The sequence below is a fragment of the Phallusia mammillata genome, chromosome 3 (assembly GCF_965637545.1).
Source record: "Phallusia mammillata chromosome 3, kaPhaMamm4.hap1.1, whole genome shotgun sequence".
NCBI classification, from domain to species: domain Eukaryota; kingdom Metazoa; phylum Chordata; class Ascidiacea; order Phlebobranchia; family Ascidiidae; genus Phallusia; species Phallusia mammillata.
In genome coordinates, this window is record NC_137254.1 from 23,231,834 (window position 1) to 23,252,634 (window position 20,801).

A 20,801-nucleotide genomic window follows, 5' to 3' on the forward strand; every position below is an offset into this window, starting at 1 on the left:
CTAAAGTGAAGAATATAAATATATTTTAAGCTCTTATTTTCTACTTTGCTTGTTGGTGCTGTTAAAATTACCTTCCGAATGGTTAATTCTTAACGCGTACTTTTACCGTCATACTTATTATTTGCATTTATCGTGAGTGCTGACCGAGTTATGGCTAAGCATTAAAACATATCGCTGATAGCTTACTTCTCACATTGTACGATAAACAATTGTTAGGATATACAGCAAGCGTTGTTTATTTAATTTCTTGCAAAGTTTTAACAATAAAGAATTATTCAAATCAGACTAAAGTAAAGGTTGATAAAAGAAGTTCAAATTAAAAACTGTTTCAACATAAATATACAACCAGTAAAACGAGTTACCCAATAAGGACACAGCAAAATACTAGCATCTAGGATTAGCTGTTATCAGGTTTTTATGCTAATTATTCGACGACATTAGTAATAATAGCCAATGTTAGTTCTTCTAATTTTTTATGCCACATTTCAAAATACGATTGTGATCGCCTGTACGTTGGATAGATAACACAGAAAGCATGAATAATATACAGCGTCAGTAAATCATATTTCTCTTTTAGTGATTATTAGTTAATATGTCTTGATTGTTACGCATAAAGGGATTCGAATCGAAACGGAGTATTCTCTAAAGAGCTTTATCAGAAGGTTGGCAACCACTGCTCTGGAAAAAATAAAAAGTTTATGAATATTTGGGCATCGATTTCGAAGTTACCAAACAATTTTTTGATGGGGCCAAAACAGAACCATCGGCAAAAATGCGTAAAACTGCAGCCAAACAAAACCTCGGTGCATTACATCATTTTTATATAAGTCATATATGTCTCAACACAAAAGTGGTTACTTACTGTGGGTAAATAAAGTCGTGAAAGAAGCAAACAATCGTTAACATAAATCTCTTTACATTCTAGTGATCACAAAAACGACATTGCTTGTATTTACAAACCGAATCAGATGTTTTGCTATGTTATTCTGCTACGATATAAATGTTTGCACAAAAATCAACAACACACTACAATCAACAACAAATTATGCATTAAAGAAGACCCCTCAAAGTTAAACGGACTCAATGAAGGTGTTGTGTAGTGATCCACCTTGTCGGTTTATAGTTACTGCAACGGACATCCACTTTTTTCTTCTTTCATCTAAAAGAGAAAAATAACTGAACTAAATCTGCCACATACAATGTTGTTAAAAGAGCTTAAACTGGCGATCCCTAAATCATGTGCAGCGGGTTTAAAGATTTTCAAGTGTGCAGCAAAAAACATTCTCAGAGTGCAACCCTTATCTTGTTTTAGGATCGACTTGGTGACAAAATAAGGGTGTGCACGGCAACTTTAAAACCTCATTCTAAATGGCACATGAAGTTATTCAAGGCCAACTCCATTTTGGAGAAAATAGTATGGAAAGTATGCAGCAACAAATATTTAGTTTGATAGTGCGCCGCCAACCTAAAAAGTTTGAGTACCATTAAATTATAAAACAAACAATATGCAACATTAAAATGGCCCATCACTACATGCTTGTTACATTGCAGCAAAACCTAAAACACAAGTTTTGATTTGACTATTACGAATATGACGATGAAAAGCTTACGGTGCGTATTTCCCTTCAAAATTTTGTGATCTTGTAAGAAATAAGTTTTAGATTTCTTTAACCGTTTTGGTAATAAATGTAGCTACACAATCGCGGTTACATATAAAAATACTTTACTTTCTCTAGAAACGTTTGCTTGACTTCTTCCAGCTTCTGTTTGGTGCGATCATATTCCTGTGGGTTTAACTTCACATCACATGTTTGCAAATGGTCACGAAACTTCGACATTGCGTCCGATATAGCATCGTCCAATTTACTCTCCGCATTGTGCAAGGTGGTTCGTTTGATATTAATCTAGTGATACAGAGGCAGAAAAAAATAATTTTTAAAAAGCAAACAATTTTATTTTTACAAACGTATAGCTGTTATAAGGTATGTTAGTAGTTACCTTTGCTACTTCATCAGTGACATGAGTATTTGCCAAGCCTATTGCTTCTTGGAGACACCTTTCAGCATTTTCCTAAAACATATTGTTGTGTTGGTTATTAAATCGTTTTTTTTTACCAGCGATTTGTATCCACATGCAAAATTAATGGTTCCCGCCAAATGCACCAGTGTTGTACCAGATAAATGTCACGATTTAATGTCAAACTGCAATCAAGTAGTGGGCGTTAGTTTTCGTGAATTGATGTATGAGCTGACCAAATTTTGCCTGACACGGACTGCAGAGTTTAAAAATCACCTTTCGTTGTTTTACTTCTTGAATAACACCCTTTTTCAACCCAAGTACTGTCGATTTAGTTTTTTGCTGATATTTGTGAGAGTCAAACTTCTTTCTTATTCCCTTTATGCGATCTTCAAATATGTCCATTGCCTCTTCAACAGCATATGATGCTCTATAACCCGCAGCGTCAACGTCAACTTGGTCGTTAAGTATCTATAGACATAATGTATGAGTAAACTAAATGCTGCTATTTATAATTTATAAAAAAAATGTTGTATTACCCTCAAACACGCAAATCTCATGTGCGTAATGGCTCCAGTGCTAGCAAATTCTGCACAAGTTTCCAAATATTTCTGTCAAAAAAGGTTTCCGTTTAAAGGACGAATTTCCATTTGCAACCATGCGTTAACGAAGTCGATTCTATTTGAAAATAAATTATCCAACAGCTAAAGCTCTATTTAAAATTCGGGTGGAAAATTTGAGTTGGCATTTATGTTGTCTCCATTCAATCGCTCAACGAAAAACATAGACTAGCCCAAATATACAGGAAGCTTCAGAGAAGGTTTGGGTATTTATTTTGTTCTTATCGGTATAACTAGAACCTGGTTTTTAAAGTTGTCATCTTTGACTTTTGCACTAATTTCTTCTATGTTTTTTTCAAGGTAGTTTTGAACTGGTTCAACCAACGTTTCAGGTATATCGTTTACACTCGCTTTAAACATGTTGAGGGCAACGAGTTTTTCCTTCCTAAAGTATTTTTCCAAATCTTTATCCTCAAGGTATTTATCAGATAACTGAAATTAGAAAATGAAAGTTATATGGTGTATTAACAATAAATCCAATTCGCTTTTTTACGTCACTAAAAGCTTGCTCGAATGTTTTTCTTGCCAAGTTTCCGCCTCCCTTTACTTTAAACTCCAACTCTTTCTGAAAAACAACACAAAAGGGGTACAAACTATGCATTACACAATTCAAGTATACTATATTTTGGAGAATAATGTTGGTCAAACGACCTTAAGCGTTTGGCCCATATATAAACAGGCGACTGTATGTTTGCTGCAGAAACTTACTATATTTTGTTTGTTTAAACCAACAAAATGCATACAATCCATTTTCAAGTTATTTTCCAGACGCTCTCGTTCATTCTCGAAGCAGCTTTGCAAACCCTCAGGTTTGTCATCAATGAATTTTTGCAGTGTTTTGATTTTTAAATGATCGCAAAACGCTGAAAGCTCCTCGCTTGAGACCTGTTTTTGCACTTTCTGCAAAACAATGCAGAAACTTAAGGATCAAAACTAAAAGGGTGGCTTAGCACCTTTTTTCGTTGCACAAACACTATAACCAGGGTTGCCATACCGTCCTTATTTCTAAGATTTGTCCTTACTTTGAAGGGCTATGTCTTAGAAAAGTTGATTGTCCTTATTTCTATGAAATGTCCTTATTTTTGACTTGAGTCCTTGTTTTGTCTTATTTTCAACAAATACTGGTCAAATCCTTATTACAAGTAAAAGTAAACCTAGACCTGAGCTGTTGTGAGATGCACAAAGTATTTTCTACGAACAAGAAGTGACTGAAACAGATTGTTTCTGCCAAAATATTGCATATGTTATGTCATGGCTCGTATAACTGCAAACGATTTGTCCAAAAACGTTTGTTTTGTTTCGTATGAAAATTTCATTTTTCGATTGTCCTTATTTTGGGTTTCAAGTCGATGGCAACCCTGACTATAACCTATTTTAAGACATTAATATATTTCCTCTGCTTATTTTGATATTGGGTCCCATATTAGCCATCCTCACTTTTATAACCTTAGTTCAGTGGTTCTCGACTCGTTTCAGGCCATGGACCACCGGCCCAGTAAAAATAATATCGTGGACCATTTCATTTTGGAGCAAGCTAGAAGTATGCATACAAAACAAATATTTGGGCTTGAAACTAGTGATGCACCGAAGTTTCGGTTGGCCGAAACATTTCGGCCGAATACGCTGTTTTTCGATGTTTCGGTTTCGGCCCGAACTTTTTTGAAAATTCGGCCGAAACCGAACTTTTTGATTGCATGGAAGTAATGCCCAAACTAGCATTTTCACCTATGCAAAACGTCATAAATTAACTAATTGTTGTATCTATAAAATACGAGCCACTTTGTCTGCAAAATATTGCAAGTTTAGTAAAGCTTCCAGATGGTGTAAGTGATTTTGATTTGTCATAATTCACTTCACTCGCATCAACGACACAAGGTTCAGTTGAAAACTTCCATAAGAAAGGGGATTTTAGGTTCGGCCTGATTCGGCCGAAATTATTCGGCCTCGTGGCCGAATATTCGGTTTCGGCCCGAACCTTTTTAGGCGGGTTCGGTGCATCACTACTTGAAACCTAATTCTTGGAAACGAAATTTCAAGAAGTGAGATACAACTAGAACAGTGCTCCGCAACCTTTTTTCACGCACGTCACACCATACAAGCTTTAAATATTCGGCGGCACACCCGAACCCAAAAAATGCGATTTGAATATTTGAAAGCCTAAAAAAGCATTAAGTCAGGGGTCTTAAGCTTCTTTGAGGGCCAAAAACATTTTTTACGTTAGTAAAGCGCCGTAATATTTAATTTTTTTTGTAAAAGTAACATGAACAAAAATATTATGTGCTTAAAATGTTGTGCGTTTTTGCCATTTCATGTACACATTTGTAATGCAATCAACAAGAAACAAATATACAGTGTAGCAAACTAAAAAAAGCAAGTACAATAAACTACTATGTGTGAAAACAATGGCATACAATGACGAAACAATTAAAAACTATGACTCAACAACTGGAATGAATTGCTGATTTTCAACAGGAGGGACTCTTTCCACCATACGATTAATACGTTGCATTTATTTTCAACCAATACCAAAGAATGATTGTTTCTTAAAATCGGTGGCCTGACAGGGTATTCCACCTGAGCTAAACACCTAAAATTTAAAACTTAGTTCGCGGGCCGCACAAAAACCCTCTTAGGGCCACACCGGGCCGCGTGTTTTCAGACCCCTGCATTAAGCCAGTATAAAGTATATTATGACGTAATAAAACATGAATGCGTAGTGAGTAGTGTAGCTTTAGTTTGGTGGTGTTGTGAACTGTATCATTTTCTATGAATAAAATAAAAACAAATTTAACACAAAAAGTTATACATTTTGCGGCGGCACACCCCGCATCGTCTTGCGGCACACCGGTTGCGGAGCACTGAACTAGAAGAGTGGCTTTCTGATATACTTCCATTTTATATATTCTATATGATATTTACCAATTTACTATACACATTATTTGATCTACACATATGATTGTTTTTGTAAACAAAAACAAATGGGTCCCCACATGCGCGTTTGTGCGGATTTACAGTAAACAAATGTTGCTGCGAGTTTTAGATTCTTAAGGACAAATTTTTAGAAAGCATTAACCCAACAATAAAAAAAAATTGTTCGTATTCTTTTTGCACTATTAATGTCATATAATTACAAAAACATTAAAAAAACGTAACAAATACTTTAAATTAATCTCTTGCTTTGACCCAGATATTGTCGTCCAAGGTCGGGTTTTGAACACAATTTTTTTAGAACGCTGTAACAGTTGTGTTACAGACACTATAAATTAAAAAGCAATTTGCTACAAGTGTATACATAACAAATTGTTTTTCATTTAACTTTGTTTCGCAAAACGAGTACCATTGACCTGTAGTAACCTCTCAGGGTGCACACGCCAAACGACTGTTTGACCTTTTGGCACCGTTTTCAATAGCACGCCGTCATAGTGTTCAACAATACCGTTAAGCCTAATTTTTACATGCCTTGAGCATTGGACTCCTAAATTGATTGTCAAAAAAAAAACGCTACGTTATGACGAAAGAAAGTTCTGATCTGTGTTTGTAATATCTACTAGTTGACCTTAAGTAACCCGTGATCATGCGGCGGCCAACCTGACAACGAGCATTCAAAAAACATTTATTTTGCAAAAAAGTTCATTTTTTCATCTTTACTTTGATTAACAAAGTTTTGCTTGACATATACAAAACCGAAGCACGGTTATTAGGTTTAACTCAAGCCATAGGAGTAAAACCTTCGCCAAAACCAAAAATGTGAGTGATAACTTAATAAAACGACATAGCATTGCTGTGCAAAACAGCTGATTTCTAATCACTGAAACGACGTCTCGTAAAACGTCTGTCCGACGTCAAGCTGAGCCCTCCCGCTATCGTAAACCAGTGAGTTACTCTCTTGGTACTTCTGCCTACAGTGTCTTTCTTGACCAAACGATTTTCCCATGCGCCACTATCGTCAATCACTCCCATTGCGTCAGCTGTGCACTGAGCGAGCACAAATTTGACAAAAGACAGCATGTAAAAACATATTTGGGGCTATAAGAGTAATTACTGAGCCGATTGCACTGAAATTTTTAACAGCAACAAGGAGCACCCTATCTACAGCTGCTTAAAATTTCAGCAGGTTAAGTCTTGTATTTCTGACCTCATTAACATGTGAACAAACAAACAAATATTTGGGGGTAAAGGGGTGAAAATGGAAATATACAACTTCAAGTTACAAAATACTTTAAAATACGCTGCAATGTACCAATAAAAAAAGTATGAAACTCCAGAATCATCTGCTTTAGCAAGTATAGCCGATTTAAAAATTTCACGTTCTGGGGAGCTGTGGGTGAACCGAGGGATCAAACGTGGTCAAAATTCACATGGACCATCTTTAGACCAATATCTGTAATGTGTGCAAATTTGAAAAAGTTTGAACCATCCTTTCTTGACCAAAACGTGGGAACAATAGCCGCGCTAAAAATTTCACGTTTTGGGGGGCTGTGGGTGAACCGAGGGATCAAAATTCACATGGACCATCTTTAGACCAATATCTGTAATGTGTGTAAATTTGAAAAAGTTTGAACCATTCTTTCTTGACCAAAACGTGGGAACAAATCCGCGTTAGACGGAAAAAAAGAAAAAAAATACGGACAAAAACAATATGTGTCCCCTTCAGGGAAGGGGACCCATAATTATTAACAGCTAACAATTTCGATACTCTTTCAACATGTAATATGCAATCGTTTCTAGTTTATCGCCAAACTTAGTGGACTTCCTGTGGACCACCCAAAAAGTCATCATGGACCACTAGTGGTCCATGGACCACCAGTTGAGAACCACTGCCTTAGTTCTTTCTGCAGGCAGAAACTCATGGCCCCCCCACACATGCAAAGTTGAAAATAATGCATTTCAAAAGATGACCATGAGAAAGTCGGGTGTTGTAAGGTAAAACGCAGTGATCGGCACTGGGCCTAATAATAAAACTATATAGAGTGGTATAGAGTTTAAAGAAAAGAAGGAGCAAATACTGGTGCAATGGAGTAAAACAAAAAAATAGACACCTATGAATAGCAAATTCTACAAGCTGTCCAATTTTCATTCAATTTAAACATTGTTAAAAGAGTCACCATTTTAAGGGCCAGTCGGTTAAATTGTGGTGCTACAGGGCAAAACACAACAACTGAGGACTTAAAATAGTATGTTCAATAAACATGCAAATTTCATTTTAATCCGACGCTTTTTAAAAAAATCACCTATTCTAGGGGGGCAGTGGGGTAAATGTTTGAGCTATAGGGTAAAACACAACAATCAACATTTATAAAAAGGAAATGCTACAAGCTATCCAAATTTAATTCATTTTAAACGTTGTTTAGAAAATTAACCCACAAGGTAAAACTCATCAATCAAAACCTACACCCAAATTTTATCCAACCCATTCACCCATTTTAGGGGTCTAGTGGGGTGAAATTGGGGCTACAAGGTTAAATAAAAAATAGGATTAAGCCGGATTAAGGGTCTGTTGGCCTGTAGGCACATTTTGTCATATTCCTAACTAAATAAAAACTTTGCGCGTTTTTGCGTTTGAAACTAGTTTTGGAGGTCAATCAAACAGAGCTATTGAGATAAATACTTACTAATAATTATTTTGAAAACATGACTAAATTTCTACTGATTTTAAAGTGGCCTGGATTTTTGACTGGCCTGAAGGCACGTGCCTACTTTGCCCAATGGTTAATCCGGCACTGTCAATAGTACTGCAAAATTTAAGCCCAACCCGCCAATATTTAAAATGTTGACTATTAGAGGTGTTTTGAGCAACAACTGTTAATCCGTCTGACGTTGCAATCGCTGTTAACAATCCCCTAACTGCCATTGCGTGAGAACGTCCACCAGCAACCCATAAACACGAGTAACATACGCCGGTTTGCCTTGTCACAGAAAACAGAAATCGCCACAGAAATCGTTTGTGGTACCCAGTACCATACAAATAAGTTTTACACTTTTGGGGGCAATGGGGAGAACGTTACAGGGTTGCACACATTAATTGACACCTATAAATGGCATACACTACAAGCTATCCAAATTTCAGCCAATTCTGACACTGTTTAAAAACTTACCAATTGTAGGGGGCATAACTATATCTACCATCTGTGTAAGTTTCAACCAAATCCATTAAACATTTGATGGCAAAACGAGTCGGACAAACTTTGGGAAGAAAACAAGGGAAAAAAAGAAAAACAAACAAAAACAATTGAGAGTAAATTCAATATGTGTCCCCATCAGGGAAGGGAACTCATAATTGTTTAGGACATTTGTTGCATTTACCTCTTGCAGTTGACTTGTGACCGAATTCAGCAGTTCAGTTGCTCTCTCTTTTATTTTGTATTCGGCTTGTTTCTGGAACAAGGTGTTTAACAGTGCTATTTTCTAGCAGAATGGTACATAACCCAATTTTTTCAACAAAAAAGATTTTTTTGCTTTTCATCGTTTTGGTTTACATTTTTTCACTTAGGAATCGTGACACAAATTAATAGTAGATGTACAACAAAAATTGCCACAAGTTTATGACAAAAAAGTTACCTTGTAGTTCTCATTTTCGGCCAATATTGTTCTCCACTCAGATTGGATAGTTTTAGCAAGACCCCCTTCAAATTCTTCCCACTTATACTTCTGATGCTCAAAAGCCTTGGCCTTAAAATCGTTTATAGCGTCTTTCTTTAGGTTTTCGTGTTCTTCAACTAGAAGGGTGGCTTAGCACATTTTACCATAGCATATACACTACAATCTATTCTGCAAACTGTAATATATTCTCTATATTTATTTTTATTGGGTCCCATATTAGCCAACATTTTTTATAATCTTGATTTGTTTCTGCAGGCAGAAACTCATGGGTCCCCAAAACCGCAAAGTTGTAAACAGACAACCATAAGAAACGTTGCTATAAAGTCAAACACAGTAATTGGTAGTGTTACTTAAAAAAAGAAGTTATGTAAATTACAAACTGTCCAAATCTCATGCAATTGAGACATTGTTATAAGTTTGTGTGCCTAAATAGCATAAAACACTGACATCTCAAAACGGCATATTATACAAACTGTAAAAATGTATTGTTGATTAATTCACCCATTTTGGGGGGTTGGTAGGGTAAATATTAGGGCTGCAGGGTGAAACACAATATTCGACAGCTACAAATGCCAAATTTTATCAAAAATTCATCCAAATCGGACGTTTTATAAACAATAGGTGGCTTAAGCAGTAAATATTGGGCTACATGGTGAAACACAATAATCGATGCCCTAAAATAGCATAATGAAAAAACTGTCCAAATTGTATTCAAATCGGACATTGTTTAAAAAATCACCCATTTTAGGGGGCTAGTGGGGTAAATATTGTGGCTGCAGGGTAAAACACAACAAACGATGCCCTAAAATGGCACAATGAACAAACTGTCCGAATTTCATGAAATTCGGACATTGTTTAAAAAATCACCCATTTTAGGGGGCTAGTGGGGTAAATATTGGGGCTACAGGGTAAAACACAACAAACGATGCCCTAAAATGGCACAATGAACAAACTGTCCAAATTTCATCCAATTCGGACATTGTTTAAAAAATCACCCATTTTAGGGGGCTAGTGGGGTAAATATTGGGGCTACAGGTTAAAACACAACAAACGATGCCCTAAAATGGCCCAATGAACAAACTGTCCGAATTTCATCTAATTCGGACATTGTTTAAAAAATCACCCATTTTAGGGGGCTAGTGGGGTAAATATTGGGGCTACAGGTTAAAACACAACAAACGATGCCCTAAAATGGCCCAATGAACAAACTGTCCGAATTTCATCCAATTCGGACATTGTTTAAAAAATCACCCATTTTAGGGGGCTAGTGGGGTAAATATTGGGGCTACAGGTTAAAACACAACAAACGATGCCCTAAAATGGCACAATGAACAAACTGTCCAAATTTCATCCAATTCGGACATTGTTTAAAAAATCACCCATTTTAGGGGGCTAGTGGGGTAAATATTGGGGCTACAGGTTAAAACACAACAAACGATGCCCTAAAATGGCCCAATGAACAAACTGTCCAAATTTCATCCAATTCGGACATTGTTCAAAATTTACCCATTTTAGGGGGCTAGTGGGGTAAACACTGGGGCTATCGAGTCAAACAAAACAAATGGCACATCTACATAACCATATCTACCATCTGTGAAAGTTTCATCCAAATCCATCAAACATTTCAGGGCAAAATGGGGTGGACAAACTTCAGGGAAGAAAAAAAAAAAAAAGAAAAAAAAAGAAAAAAAAAAAAAAGAAATCGAGTAAAATCAAGATGTGTCCCCTTCAAGGAAGGGGACCCATAATTAATTGATGAATTTCAACATATCCTCGCGCAGAAACCTTAAATATAATGATGCAATTAAGGACCATAGTAACACATCATATGCAAAAAAGTACCTGACGCATTTTTGATTGGTATAATTTGAAAGATTCCTGCAGGTGTTGCGCTGCCAAAAGTTTTCCCATTTCCTAAAAATATTGGCTGATGAAGCCTCAATTCACTGAATACGACATTCGCATTTGCAAAAACGTTTGAGCAATTAGGCATGCCGCTTTTTACATTTCTTATTGGACTTTAGTATGTTCAAACAAACTTTCGTCTGGAATTTTGTATTTTACGAAACTATTGGCAAAAAAAGAATGTGGCTACAAACCTATGTTACCTGTTTGGTCTTGTTTGACTCGAGAATTCCCAGTTTGTCTTCCTCTATAAGTTTGATCAGATTAGCTTCATGTTTTTCCAGAAGTATTTTGTCCTTCATCAAGCCAGAGTCAACAAGATGAAGTCTGGCACGTTCTGATGCAAACTCATGCAACTCCTCAAAATGCTCATCCGACACAGCTTTTTGCAATCTCTAAACGTTTGCACTTTATAAAGCAATTTGACGATTACTTTTAAGTTAGTTGTCAAGCAAACCATTATCGCCCAATTCTGCAGGTAAATGTATGTGTGGATAACTATTAGTCTATCTGCAAACTTTGCAAGTTCCGTTGTTATTGACATACCTTCGACATGTACTGTGTGTAAATTTGCAGGCACTTTGCAAGCAAATTGCTGATTCTTCCTTTCATGGTTTCCTGGAATTATTAAGGAACGCTTATCATCCAAAGTCCAATATTAAACTATCGCTCTCTATGCCCTACTTTCACTTTACACAACGCACTTAAAAAAGGTACGAACATCAAAACAAACCTGCTTGCGCTCGAATTCAAGCAAAATGTGATTGTATTGTTTTACAATGTCTTCTTGCAATTCTTGTCGAAATTCATGTTTCTGTTGCTCCAAAAGGTTGTTTTTTTCTGCCTTCTTATCAAATTCTACCATTGCTTGGTTTAAGGCCTTTTGGTGTATCTCCTCCTGTTTATGTCGATTGGTTTCATCCCGTAGTTCCTTAATCAACGTGTTTTAATTTACAATGAGAACAAACACGATAAAATCAACAATTGCAAATGACGCACCTGGGCCATTTGTCTGCTGTACCCTTTTGTAAGAGTGATGGCAAATTGTTTTAATTCGAGAACCACTTGGTCCTAAAGTATAAAGTGTTTTAACACTTGTTCTTCATTGATAAAATCAATTCACTCATACTTTTAATTCTTTATTTTTGTACTGTAGGAATTTCCATTGGTTTTCAAAAAAATCACGAAGTTGGTTCTCAAAGAATTCTTTTTCCTCAAAAGCTGTGTCTGGGAATTTAAGCAAAAACATCGCTGCCTTCTGACACTCGTTGTGAAAAGCCTCTAACTTATCACCATTTAAAAAGGTTTTTAATTCCTAAACATATAAAAGTTGCATTAATAAAACGTCCACCTTCAAGAAATAACCATATTTATGTGGTAATTGTGTTTTTATCATACTTTTTTTTGTATGCTCTTGTATTTTTCTTCAGCCATTTTCATGTTCTCATAGAATTCTATTCTCATTTGTTGCTGTAATTCGAGATTTTAGTTTGTCGCATTACAACCAGAACATTTTATAGATTTTTACCTTCTTTGAGTCAAATTTTTCCTTGATTGCTTCATCGTATTCCTTAATAAGACGGTGAAGATCATCGCGGTATTTGTCGCAAAATGTTTTGTTGTACTCCTGTGACTCTTTCTCAAAAGTATCAAAAGCTGCTTTCCGCGCTTTTTCGAGTATTGTTGCAAATTCGTTTTGATCTAATTCGTAGATTCCCTGTACAGTGAAAAACAGCACAAAAATTAAAACACTTTTTAGAAACATGTCTGACAACGCCCAATGCATTCCCACAAAAAGTGTCTTATTAGTAAGAATAATTGCAAAGCAACAGTGATTTCCAATCAAAATCAGTCAACAAACATTGTTTAACGATATATATTTCACACAAAAGGGCATCTTCAGTCGTTCTGCGACACAACGGGTGTAAAAGTAAAACAAATCAAGCAATAAAACCAATCCATATTACTAGGATTGCCTCAGGGAGCCCTAAAGGACCGCGGACCCCAGTTTGAGAACCGTTGGGTTAATCTTTTTTGCGATCCAATTACTTCTGTGGCGGAATAAATTTAGAATATTCGGAAGTCACACGGACAGCGACACGAGAAAACGTTAGATACGATACTCTGATCTTTGTTAATTAACTTTTTGCGTAGGCTTCTGTTTAGTTAAGTTTATATTAGGCTAGGCTTACTATTCTCACTATACTTGAAACAATAAGCACACATATCACTGGTCGCCACCCGTTGCCACTCTAAAAACTATTAGGACCAATTTCAAATTGTCACAGAAAAAAACACTGGGAGTCGCCCTTCTAAAAACCTTTTTAAATTTGAAATAAAATGCCACTGTAAAAACGTTTTTATATCTCACGACATTCGACTTATTGTTGTTAGTTAATTCCTTGCATATTGGGTACACATTAAAAGCAAATGAAACTTTTTTTCCACGTTCCCATGTAGCATCGAACGCTGTGTTTTCTTGAGACTCGGATTTTTATTTCTGTATTTAACGCATATTGTTAGACAACTAGCAACAAACAGGTATTGTTACGCGCGCACACACACTGCAAAACGAAACAGTACCCTTGTGTGTTAACCTGCGCGCCGCCAGAAATTTTCTCTGTTGGTACATTAATTTCATGGTATATCTATATTTTTTTTCTTAAATTCCTGACTTTTAAGTACATTTTATCATTTCTCCCTGACGCAGATTTAAATACTAAATTCCCTGAAATCCTGACGTATGGCAAAAAACTACAACAAGCGATAAGGGAACGGGTGCGCACACAGGAAAAAGGGAGAGACGAGATAACCGGCCAGGCCAGGGGCATCGAAAGAAAACTGGAGTGGATACAAACAAACACCCCAGTCCAAATGAAATTACCAAATAAAATCAATAAAACAGTAAAAGAAATAAAATAAAATTGAGCAAAATCATTTTTCGAATGTTGATAGTGACTTGGGTAAATTTAAGCCGCCTTGCTTGGCAAGCGTCCAAGTCTTTGAAAGACGGCTGTTGTAAAAGCGTGACATAAAACACTCGGCCATATCGGGATAGGTTTCTTAATGTAACAAGGTGAAAGTTTGCTGTATACATGTGTAGAACAAACCTTGTGTGAAATTTCACCCTTCAACTTTTTGTAGCATCTTTGCACCAATTGTTCCATTGTGTTCTTAATATTGACCTGAAAAATGAGGCTTTTATTTAATACATCTTTATGGTTAAGCTACATGCCTATCTTTCCATTTTTTTCATTACATTAACCAACTTGTTTTAGGAAACTAGCATGTGACATTTCCGATGTAAGACGTAGAATTTCGTCTTTAAGACGATTGCGATATTTTTCCTCCATGTTTCCGGTGTGATCCTTGTCAAACTTGTTAAGCACGTCATTTTCAATTTTAGCGCCACGTTTTTCCAATTCCTCATGTTTAAACAGCTCAGGGTTCGTATTCTGAAAATTAAATTATTCTTTAATTTAATCTGAGCAAATTCTTCAACACGCAAACTGGTTAAAAGATCTTTCCAGCGCGGTGGTAAAGCATTAAGATTGGGACAAAGACTTTTCAAGAAGGTGGCATTTACCATTTATTGCCGACTTACATATTTTTGTTCATTTCAAATGATTTACTGTAGACACGGTTTGACCTACTAAGATGATTGATTTTTAACTTAATGACACGGTTAACAGCAGCACACAGTCATTTACGTTAAACATTATTTACACACTACATATTTTTTCCCAAATTACACAACCAAAGTACTGTTTTTTCAAAATGCTTGTCAAAAATAAAGACGAAACGTTGTGACAAATCGTTCGTAACCGTGTTTTGCGATACCTACAAGTAAACCTTCACCACATAGAAATGTGGACTTCATAAAACCAGACACCAAGGCGGTGCAAAACCAAAATATCCTTCAAACAACTGTTTAAAATTTGGAACTTGGAACAAACCAGCGTTAGACAGAAAAAATTGTATTCCCTTTAGGGAAAGGGACCCATAAAAATGTTGCTGTAGTTTGAAACAAATACAAGTGTTACTTTGTTCCACCGATCAATTTTATCCGCCAAATGCGTTTTTTAACCTGTTCTTGAAGTTTGTCTTTAAATTCTTTTGCAGCATCTTGTACATATTCTTCATACTTTTTAATCTGTTTGTTCTACAAAAATATTCAATTTAATGTGGTGATCACAGTTGGTTGTAGAAAACCTACAATGATTTGTTCATTGTTTTGTTTAAACTTTAACATGTGGTGATTTATTCTCTTCATCAACTTTTCCTCAAGGCTGTCTTTAAACGATTGCCCGCCGAGCAACACATGATCGTGGAAATGTTTCAGGACTATTTTTTGTATTTCTTCTCCATTTTTATTGATAATTTCATTTTCCAGGTAAGTGTCGGGATTCTAAAGGCAAAGAAAATTCATCACTTGGTAATGTCGACTCACTCACCCACCCACGCGCTCACTCACTTTTAGTATGTCATTCCACAGTTGTTTACAAAAATCATCACATTCCTCCAAAGTGTTAGTTGCCGTATGCTCGGCAGCACTCTGCAAAAAAGTTACGTTAAGTCTTGTAAATTCGCAAAAAAACAAACGTTTACCTGAAAAAGTGTGCTAATGTGCGGAGCGGTCTTTGGGTTGAAATTGTGCCACATTCCCGAGATTAGATCAATCATATTTCCACAAGTGGCCTCTTTGCCACCTATTCTTTTTAAGGCCAGCCTTTGTGGGGAAAATAAATCCCTAGCAAGGGAGTCCACGTATGCCCTGAACATTTCATCCATTTCTGAAAACAACTGGAGCTTACACTGAAGCCCATTTTTAAAACGAGTACAAATTCACCGTTTAATAATAGCATTACGTAATTAGCAACTAAAGCTTGGTACTATGAGTTGAACACAGCAATCACTGTAATTTTGTATTGTATTTAGTGGGGATGGGCCGAGTCAAGCCAGAACCCAAGTACTCGGTACCGAGCGTCGCTGTTTTTGATGCTCGGTGCTCGGCCGAGCATTAGCACAAACCGACCCGAGCATTAAGTTTGCATATTCATGTCCTTCTAACATACGTAACTAGTATGCGAAAAGATGTCCTAGAACAAAACGAATGATTTTTCAAATGTATTGGATGGTGCAAAAACGCGTAGGCCTACTTCTGAGGCCTGTATAGCTTAATATACCGCTGGTGATGCAAGGACCTAAAGTTAAAATTAGCGTAGAATTGTGAATGTTTGGGACGTCACCATTCACCTCGGCCGAGCTTCGAACATTAACTTGAGACTTGAGATCTTTCGGAAGGATCCTATAGTCACCCACTTACTGTGAGGTTCAAATGTATTGTCCCCATCTTTTCGACTAGCAATTTCCCTGCCAGGGTGCGGCATCAAAAAGCACTCGACGGTTTCAAATGAAGCCTTTATATAATTTCGGACGCTTTTTATATCATCGTCGGCACTTTTTTTTGTGACAAGAATTTTTGCCAACACTTTTTTTCCTCCCTCCCATCCAAGACCTTCCGATTCATGAGGCCAGTCTCGGATCAAAAACATCAAGTGCTGGAAAAAAATCATAATCGTAACAACCGAGGTAAAATTGTTTGTTTAATGTTGTTTGCTACCTGAAAAGGTTTTTGGTTTTTGTTTGAAGTTGCAATTTCTTGCATAGCTCGTCCATAATCAGTGAACAACTTAACAAAAATGGTATAATTTGTCTCATATTTCATTTAGCACAACACAGCTCTACAAGCAACAAGTTGTCTTATTCAAGTAAAAGAAAATGTGACGAAATAGCCGAAAATTTGACGAATATTACATTTTCGTTGACCAGTTTCTTTTACAATGCCTGCCAAAATTTAACTTAAAGCAAGAAAGTAGAGCAATGAGCAAAAATTTGTAAAATATTGGGCATATATTAGTTGTAAGTGGGTAGTTTTACATGTAGGCGTTATCAGGTACTTGCTTTTAAAACAAAAAAGGAGAAAACGCAAAACATCCCATAACGTATAGATAGAAAATCAGTGGTAGCATCGGATGAAAGTTCTAGAACTGAAACTTACCATGCTCCAAAAAGTATGAGTCTAGACAGGGTAAAATGTTCGCTACCTCGTTTATAATTTAAAGAAAATAAAAACTAAACGAAGTGGAAGGTAACAGCAATCAAGTTACTCTCAACCTGAAGATATTGCAAATTGTCCTCCTGTATTTGTTGTGAAAGATTGTAAATCTGCATTGAACTTATCAAAGTGCTCAGTGCAAATATGGAACTGCACTTGGTCATTGAACTGTCAGAGTCAAACAGTCCTTGAGTGTCCATCAGGAAGACAGCAGTCTGTAATGAAAAAAAAAAAAAGATTTATGAACAAAAACCTTGCAAGGCTAAAAGCCAAAATAAAAATAATCCTAAAATGTTTTAAAATAAATTCAACTAGAAAATTTGAATGCAAGATGATCTTTTGAATTTGTAGAACGCATCTTATTAGTTAACAAAACTGGCAACCGACAACTTTCGAGTACAAAAACAATACATCACAGCCTACAAACACGTAAGTATGAACCTTTCTTCCTTTTAGATCTTTGATGACAAAAGGTTTACTGTAAATCAAAATTCCTTGTGTGTTGGGCTCCATTCCACCCCTCCATGAAAATCCACCCAAAGCGTTGTTCTTTGCATCCATCCAGTTTTGACCAACCCCTTGTGTAAAATAAAATCGTTCCAACTAGCAGTAACTGAGAGTTACTGACCCAATCCGGGACAAAACTTTTTAGAGCTTAGTTTATTCTGTTTTTCTTTTCACGAACCTGTTCCATAGAAATTTGTTTACACCAAAGGTATTAGCCTTTTAGGATTCTGAAGCCAAATTGAAATATTTTTAAAATTTAAGTCAATTCAGAAAGGTGGCTTTCCTATGCATTGCCAACTTATATATTCTACAACTATACACACCGTGACACCATTTGACCTTCTAACTTTATTGTTTTTGCACACAAAATCTATTGGGTTTCTAGAAACGTGTGTATGCGAATAAGCGGTAATATGGTGCAATTTTTTTTCTTCCAAAAATCCATCTTATTTCAATCATAGAATCCTGTTAGTATCAAAAAAACTAACAAGTTGACAGAGACCCTACAAATCGCCCTTAATGTTAACGCAATACGTTTGTGTTGACTCAGATCTACAGTGATCTATTGCCGTGTGGTGATCCGAATGATTGTTAAAACACATTTGGCACGATTTTGTCAGCACGCAGTCCTTAATGTTTAACAAAAACATTGACAGGGTATAACCCAAAACAAGTTGGATACCAACGGTTTGGTGCCATCTGATCTGGCTCCCGGATGCCTATGTAAGCCGGCGCAACATATGTTTGAAAAACGCGACCTTTGTAAACCTGAGCAGGCACTATGTGTTGCAACGATGTTTTACCTGCCCGTTTCCAGCTTCAAGCTTTTCCAAGTACTTGATGAACAAGTTCAATAAAAATGATTTTCCCTTTCGAAAAGCGCCGGAAATGGAATAGATTGCAACCGGCTTATCTTTTACTTTTTTAAAGAGATTTTCGAGTGTTTTACGTGTGACATCTGCTCCTTCTTCGGGTGAAATCAGGATTGCAAACGGCTTTTCATTTTTGCCCCAAATGCGCTGCTTATACAATAACAAGATAGGATCATCATTTGTTGAATTATATATTTAAATTTATAGACAATACAATACCTTTGCCTCGGAAACAGCCAATTTGCGAGTTTCGGATATTTTCTGTCCGACTGCCGTTACATACTGCGAAGTAAGATGAACATGAAAATGAATAATAAGCCTACTTTGGTTTTAGGATTCATAACACACTGCAAAGTGTTTAAGTTTTGTTTGAATATGATACTAATGATGCTGTTAAAAGATATATATATATCTAAAATCTTAAGGACGAATCCATAAACTTCATTTTACTGGCACAATATTCATCATAGGTTTCATACACCAAGCATCGAGCTGAGGGTTTCTATTTTTAGAGTTAAAAGTACCAGTATTTCCACCAAGATAAGCATATTTTCGGGGTAAATCAGGACATTAATTTAAACTCATGATCCATTTACCGAATACGAACTATTTTCTTCGTCATTTTGCGCGTGATCCTCGTGTTGTCTCCCCCTGTACGGTTCAGAAACTAAGTTGTCTAAATTTGTTTCATTCTTCACAAAAAAGTGAAAAAATGTTAACGATTAATGATTGGTTTCGTGTTAACAATCCTTACCTTGCTACTTTGGTCATGTAAGGTTGGGTCAAACACGTATTCCGCCATTGATTCACGCTAGCAGAGAAATCGTGTGCAGGCTCTAAATACAAAAGTGGACTTTGCAAAACACTATTTATTAATGTATCTACTACATCTTTTATACAGGATACTTATATCCAAATTTGGATTAGAAACAGGGAGCATTACATGTCCAATATTTTAGCCAACCGCTGAGTACTAATCCTCCTCAATAGTAAACAAGTGGTGCAAAGTCCACATTTCGGGTTGTAATAGTGAACACTGAATCGTTAGGGCCAAAATGTCAAACAATTTTAGAATCACGTCGTCTAAACTTGTTTAACAGGTAAGTTGTAAAAGCTACAAAACATTTGTGGGCAATGTATTGCTTCAAATAGAATAACAAGAAAAAAACTGGTTTATGTTGCAAGTAGGCCATGTAAGTTTTTAATGATCAATGTTTAAACGTCATGTTGGACGATTGGGATGTAAAACGATAACTTTTTTTAGCCCAAATTAGAAAAAAACTAGAATAGTGGTTTTCCTATATATTGCCAGTTTATATGTACTACATCATATTTAACGATGTATCACATATACCATTTATAATATTTATAATGGATATATATTTGGCACCTACATTTCATTGAGCTCCTATCTTTTTCCTGGCACTTTATAACATAATTGCAAGCATAATCTAATGGGTCCCCACACATATGCATATGCGATTTGGTACCAGTAAAAATAGGGCACAACATTGTTAGATATTTACCAATTTACTATACACATCATTTGATCTACATATATGATTGTTTTTGCAAGCAAAAACGAATGGGTCCCCACACGCGCTTTTGTGCGGATTTATGGTAAACAAACATCCTGGTTATTTTTAGATTCTTAAGAAAAAACTTAACCAATTTTAGCCTTAACCCAAATTTAAAAGCTTTGTCCGTATTCTTTTTCCATCATTATTGTCATATAATTACAAAAAACAGTAAATAAGAACAGGAAAAATACTTTCAATTTAATCTTATACTTTGACCTAAGTTTTTAAACACAATTTTCCAAAAATGAAAATGTGCTTGATAACTTAAAAAAATGGCATAGCATAACTGCGCAAAAACAGCTGATTTCTAATCATCAACACGACTGTCTCGTAAAACGTCCGTCCGGACGTCAAGCTGAGCACTCCCGCTGCATTCACCCGCCTTAATCGTAAACAAGTGAATTCTGAGCACTCCCGCTGCATTCACCCGCATTAATCGTAAACAAGTGAATTACTACCTTGAGAGTTGAGACTTCTATCTGACTGACAGTGTCCACATATTATGGGCTGTAAAAGAAACTATTTGGCCGATTAAGGCAAATTTTTAAATACTAAACGAATAACCTACTGCAAACAATTGTTT

General features: G+C 36.1%; 1 protein-coding gene across 1 annotated transcript; it reads right to left on the reverse strand.

Annotated features, from left to right (window-relative positions):
- Positions 1-222: 222 nt before the first annotated feature.
- Positions 223-17,872, reverse strand: LOC145219851 (uncharacterized). Its single transcript, XM_080087159.1, has 29 exons — positions 17,701-17,872; positions 17,319-17,474; positions 16,765-16,833; positions 16,468-16,702; positions 15,750-15,934; positions 15,616-15,696; positions 15,358-15,549; positions 15,229-15,303; positions 14,411-14,596; positions 14,252-14,326; positions 12,670-12,858; positions 12,540-12,611; positions 12,271-12,456; positions 12,141-12,212; positions 11,875-12,072; positions 11,688-11,759; positions 11,345-11,536; positions 11,079-11,150; positions 10,983-11,021; positions 9,195-9,350; positions 8,940-9,011; positions 3,345-3,536; positions 3,130-3,201; positions 2,877-3,068; positions 2,556-2,627; positions 2,293-2,487; positions 1,999-2,070; positions 1,728-1,904; positions 223-1,159 (listed from the first exon to the last, which is right to left on the reverse strand). Exons 1-29 carry the CDS (start codon positions 17,818-17,820, stop codon positions 1,124-1,126), a joined length of 3,702 nt encoding a protein of 1,233 aa, XP_079943285.1. The 5' UTR covers positions 17,821-17,872; the 3' UTR covers positions 223-1,123.
- Positions 17,873-20,801: the final 2,929 nt, after the last annotated feature.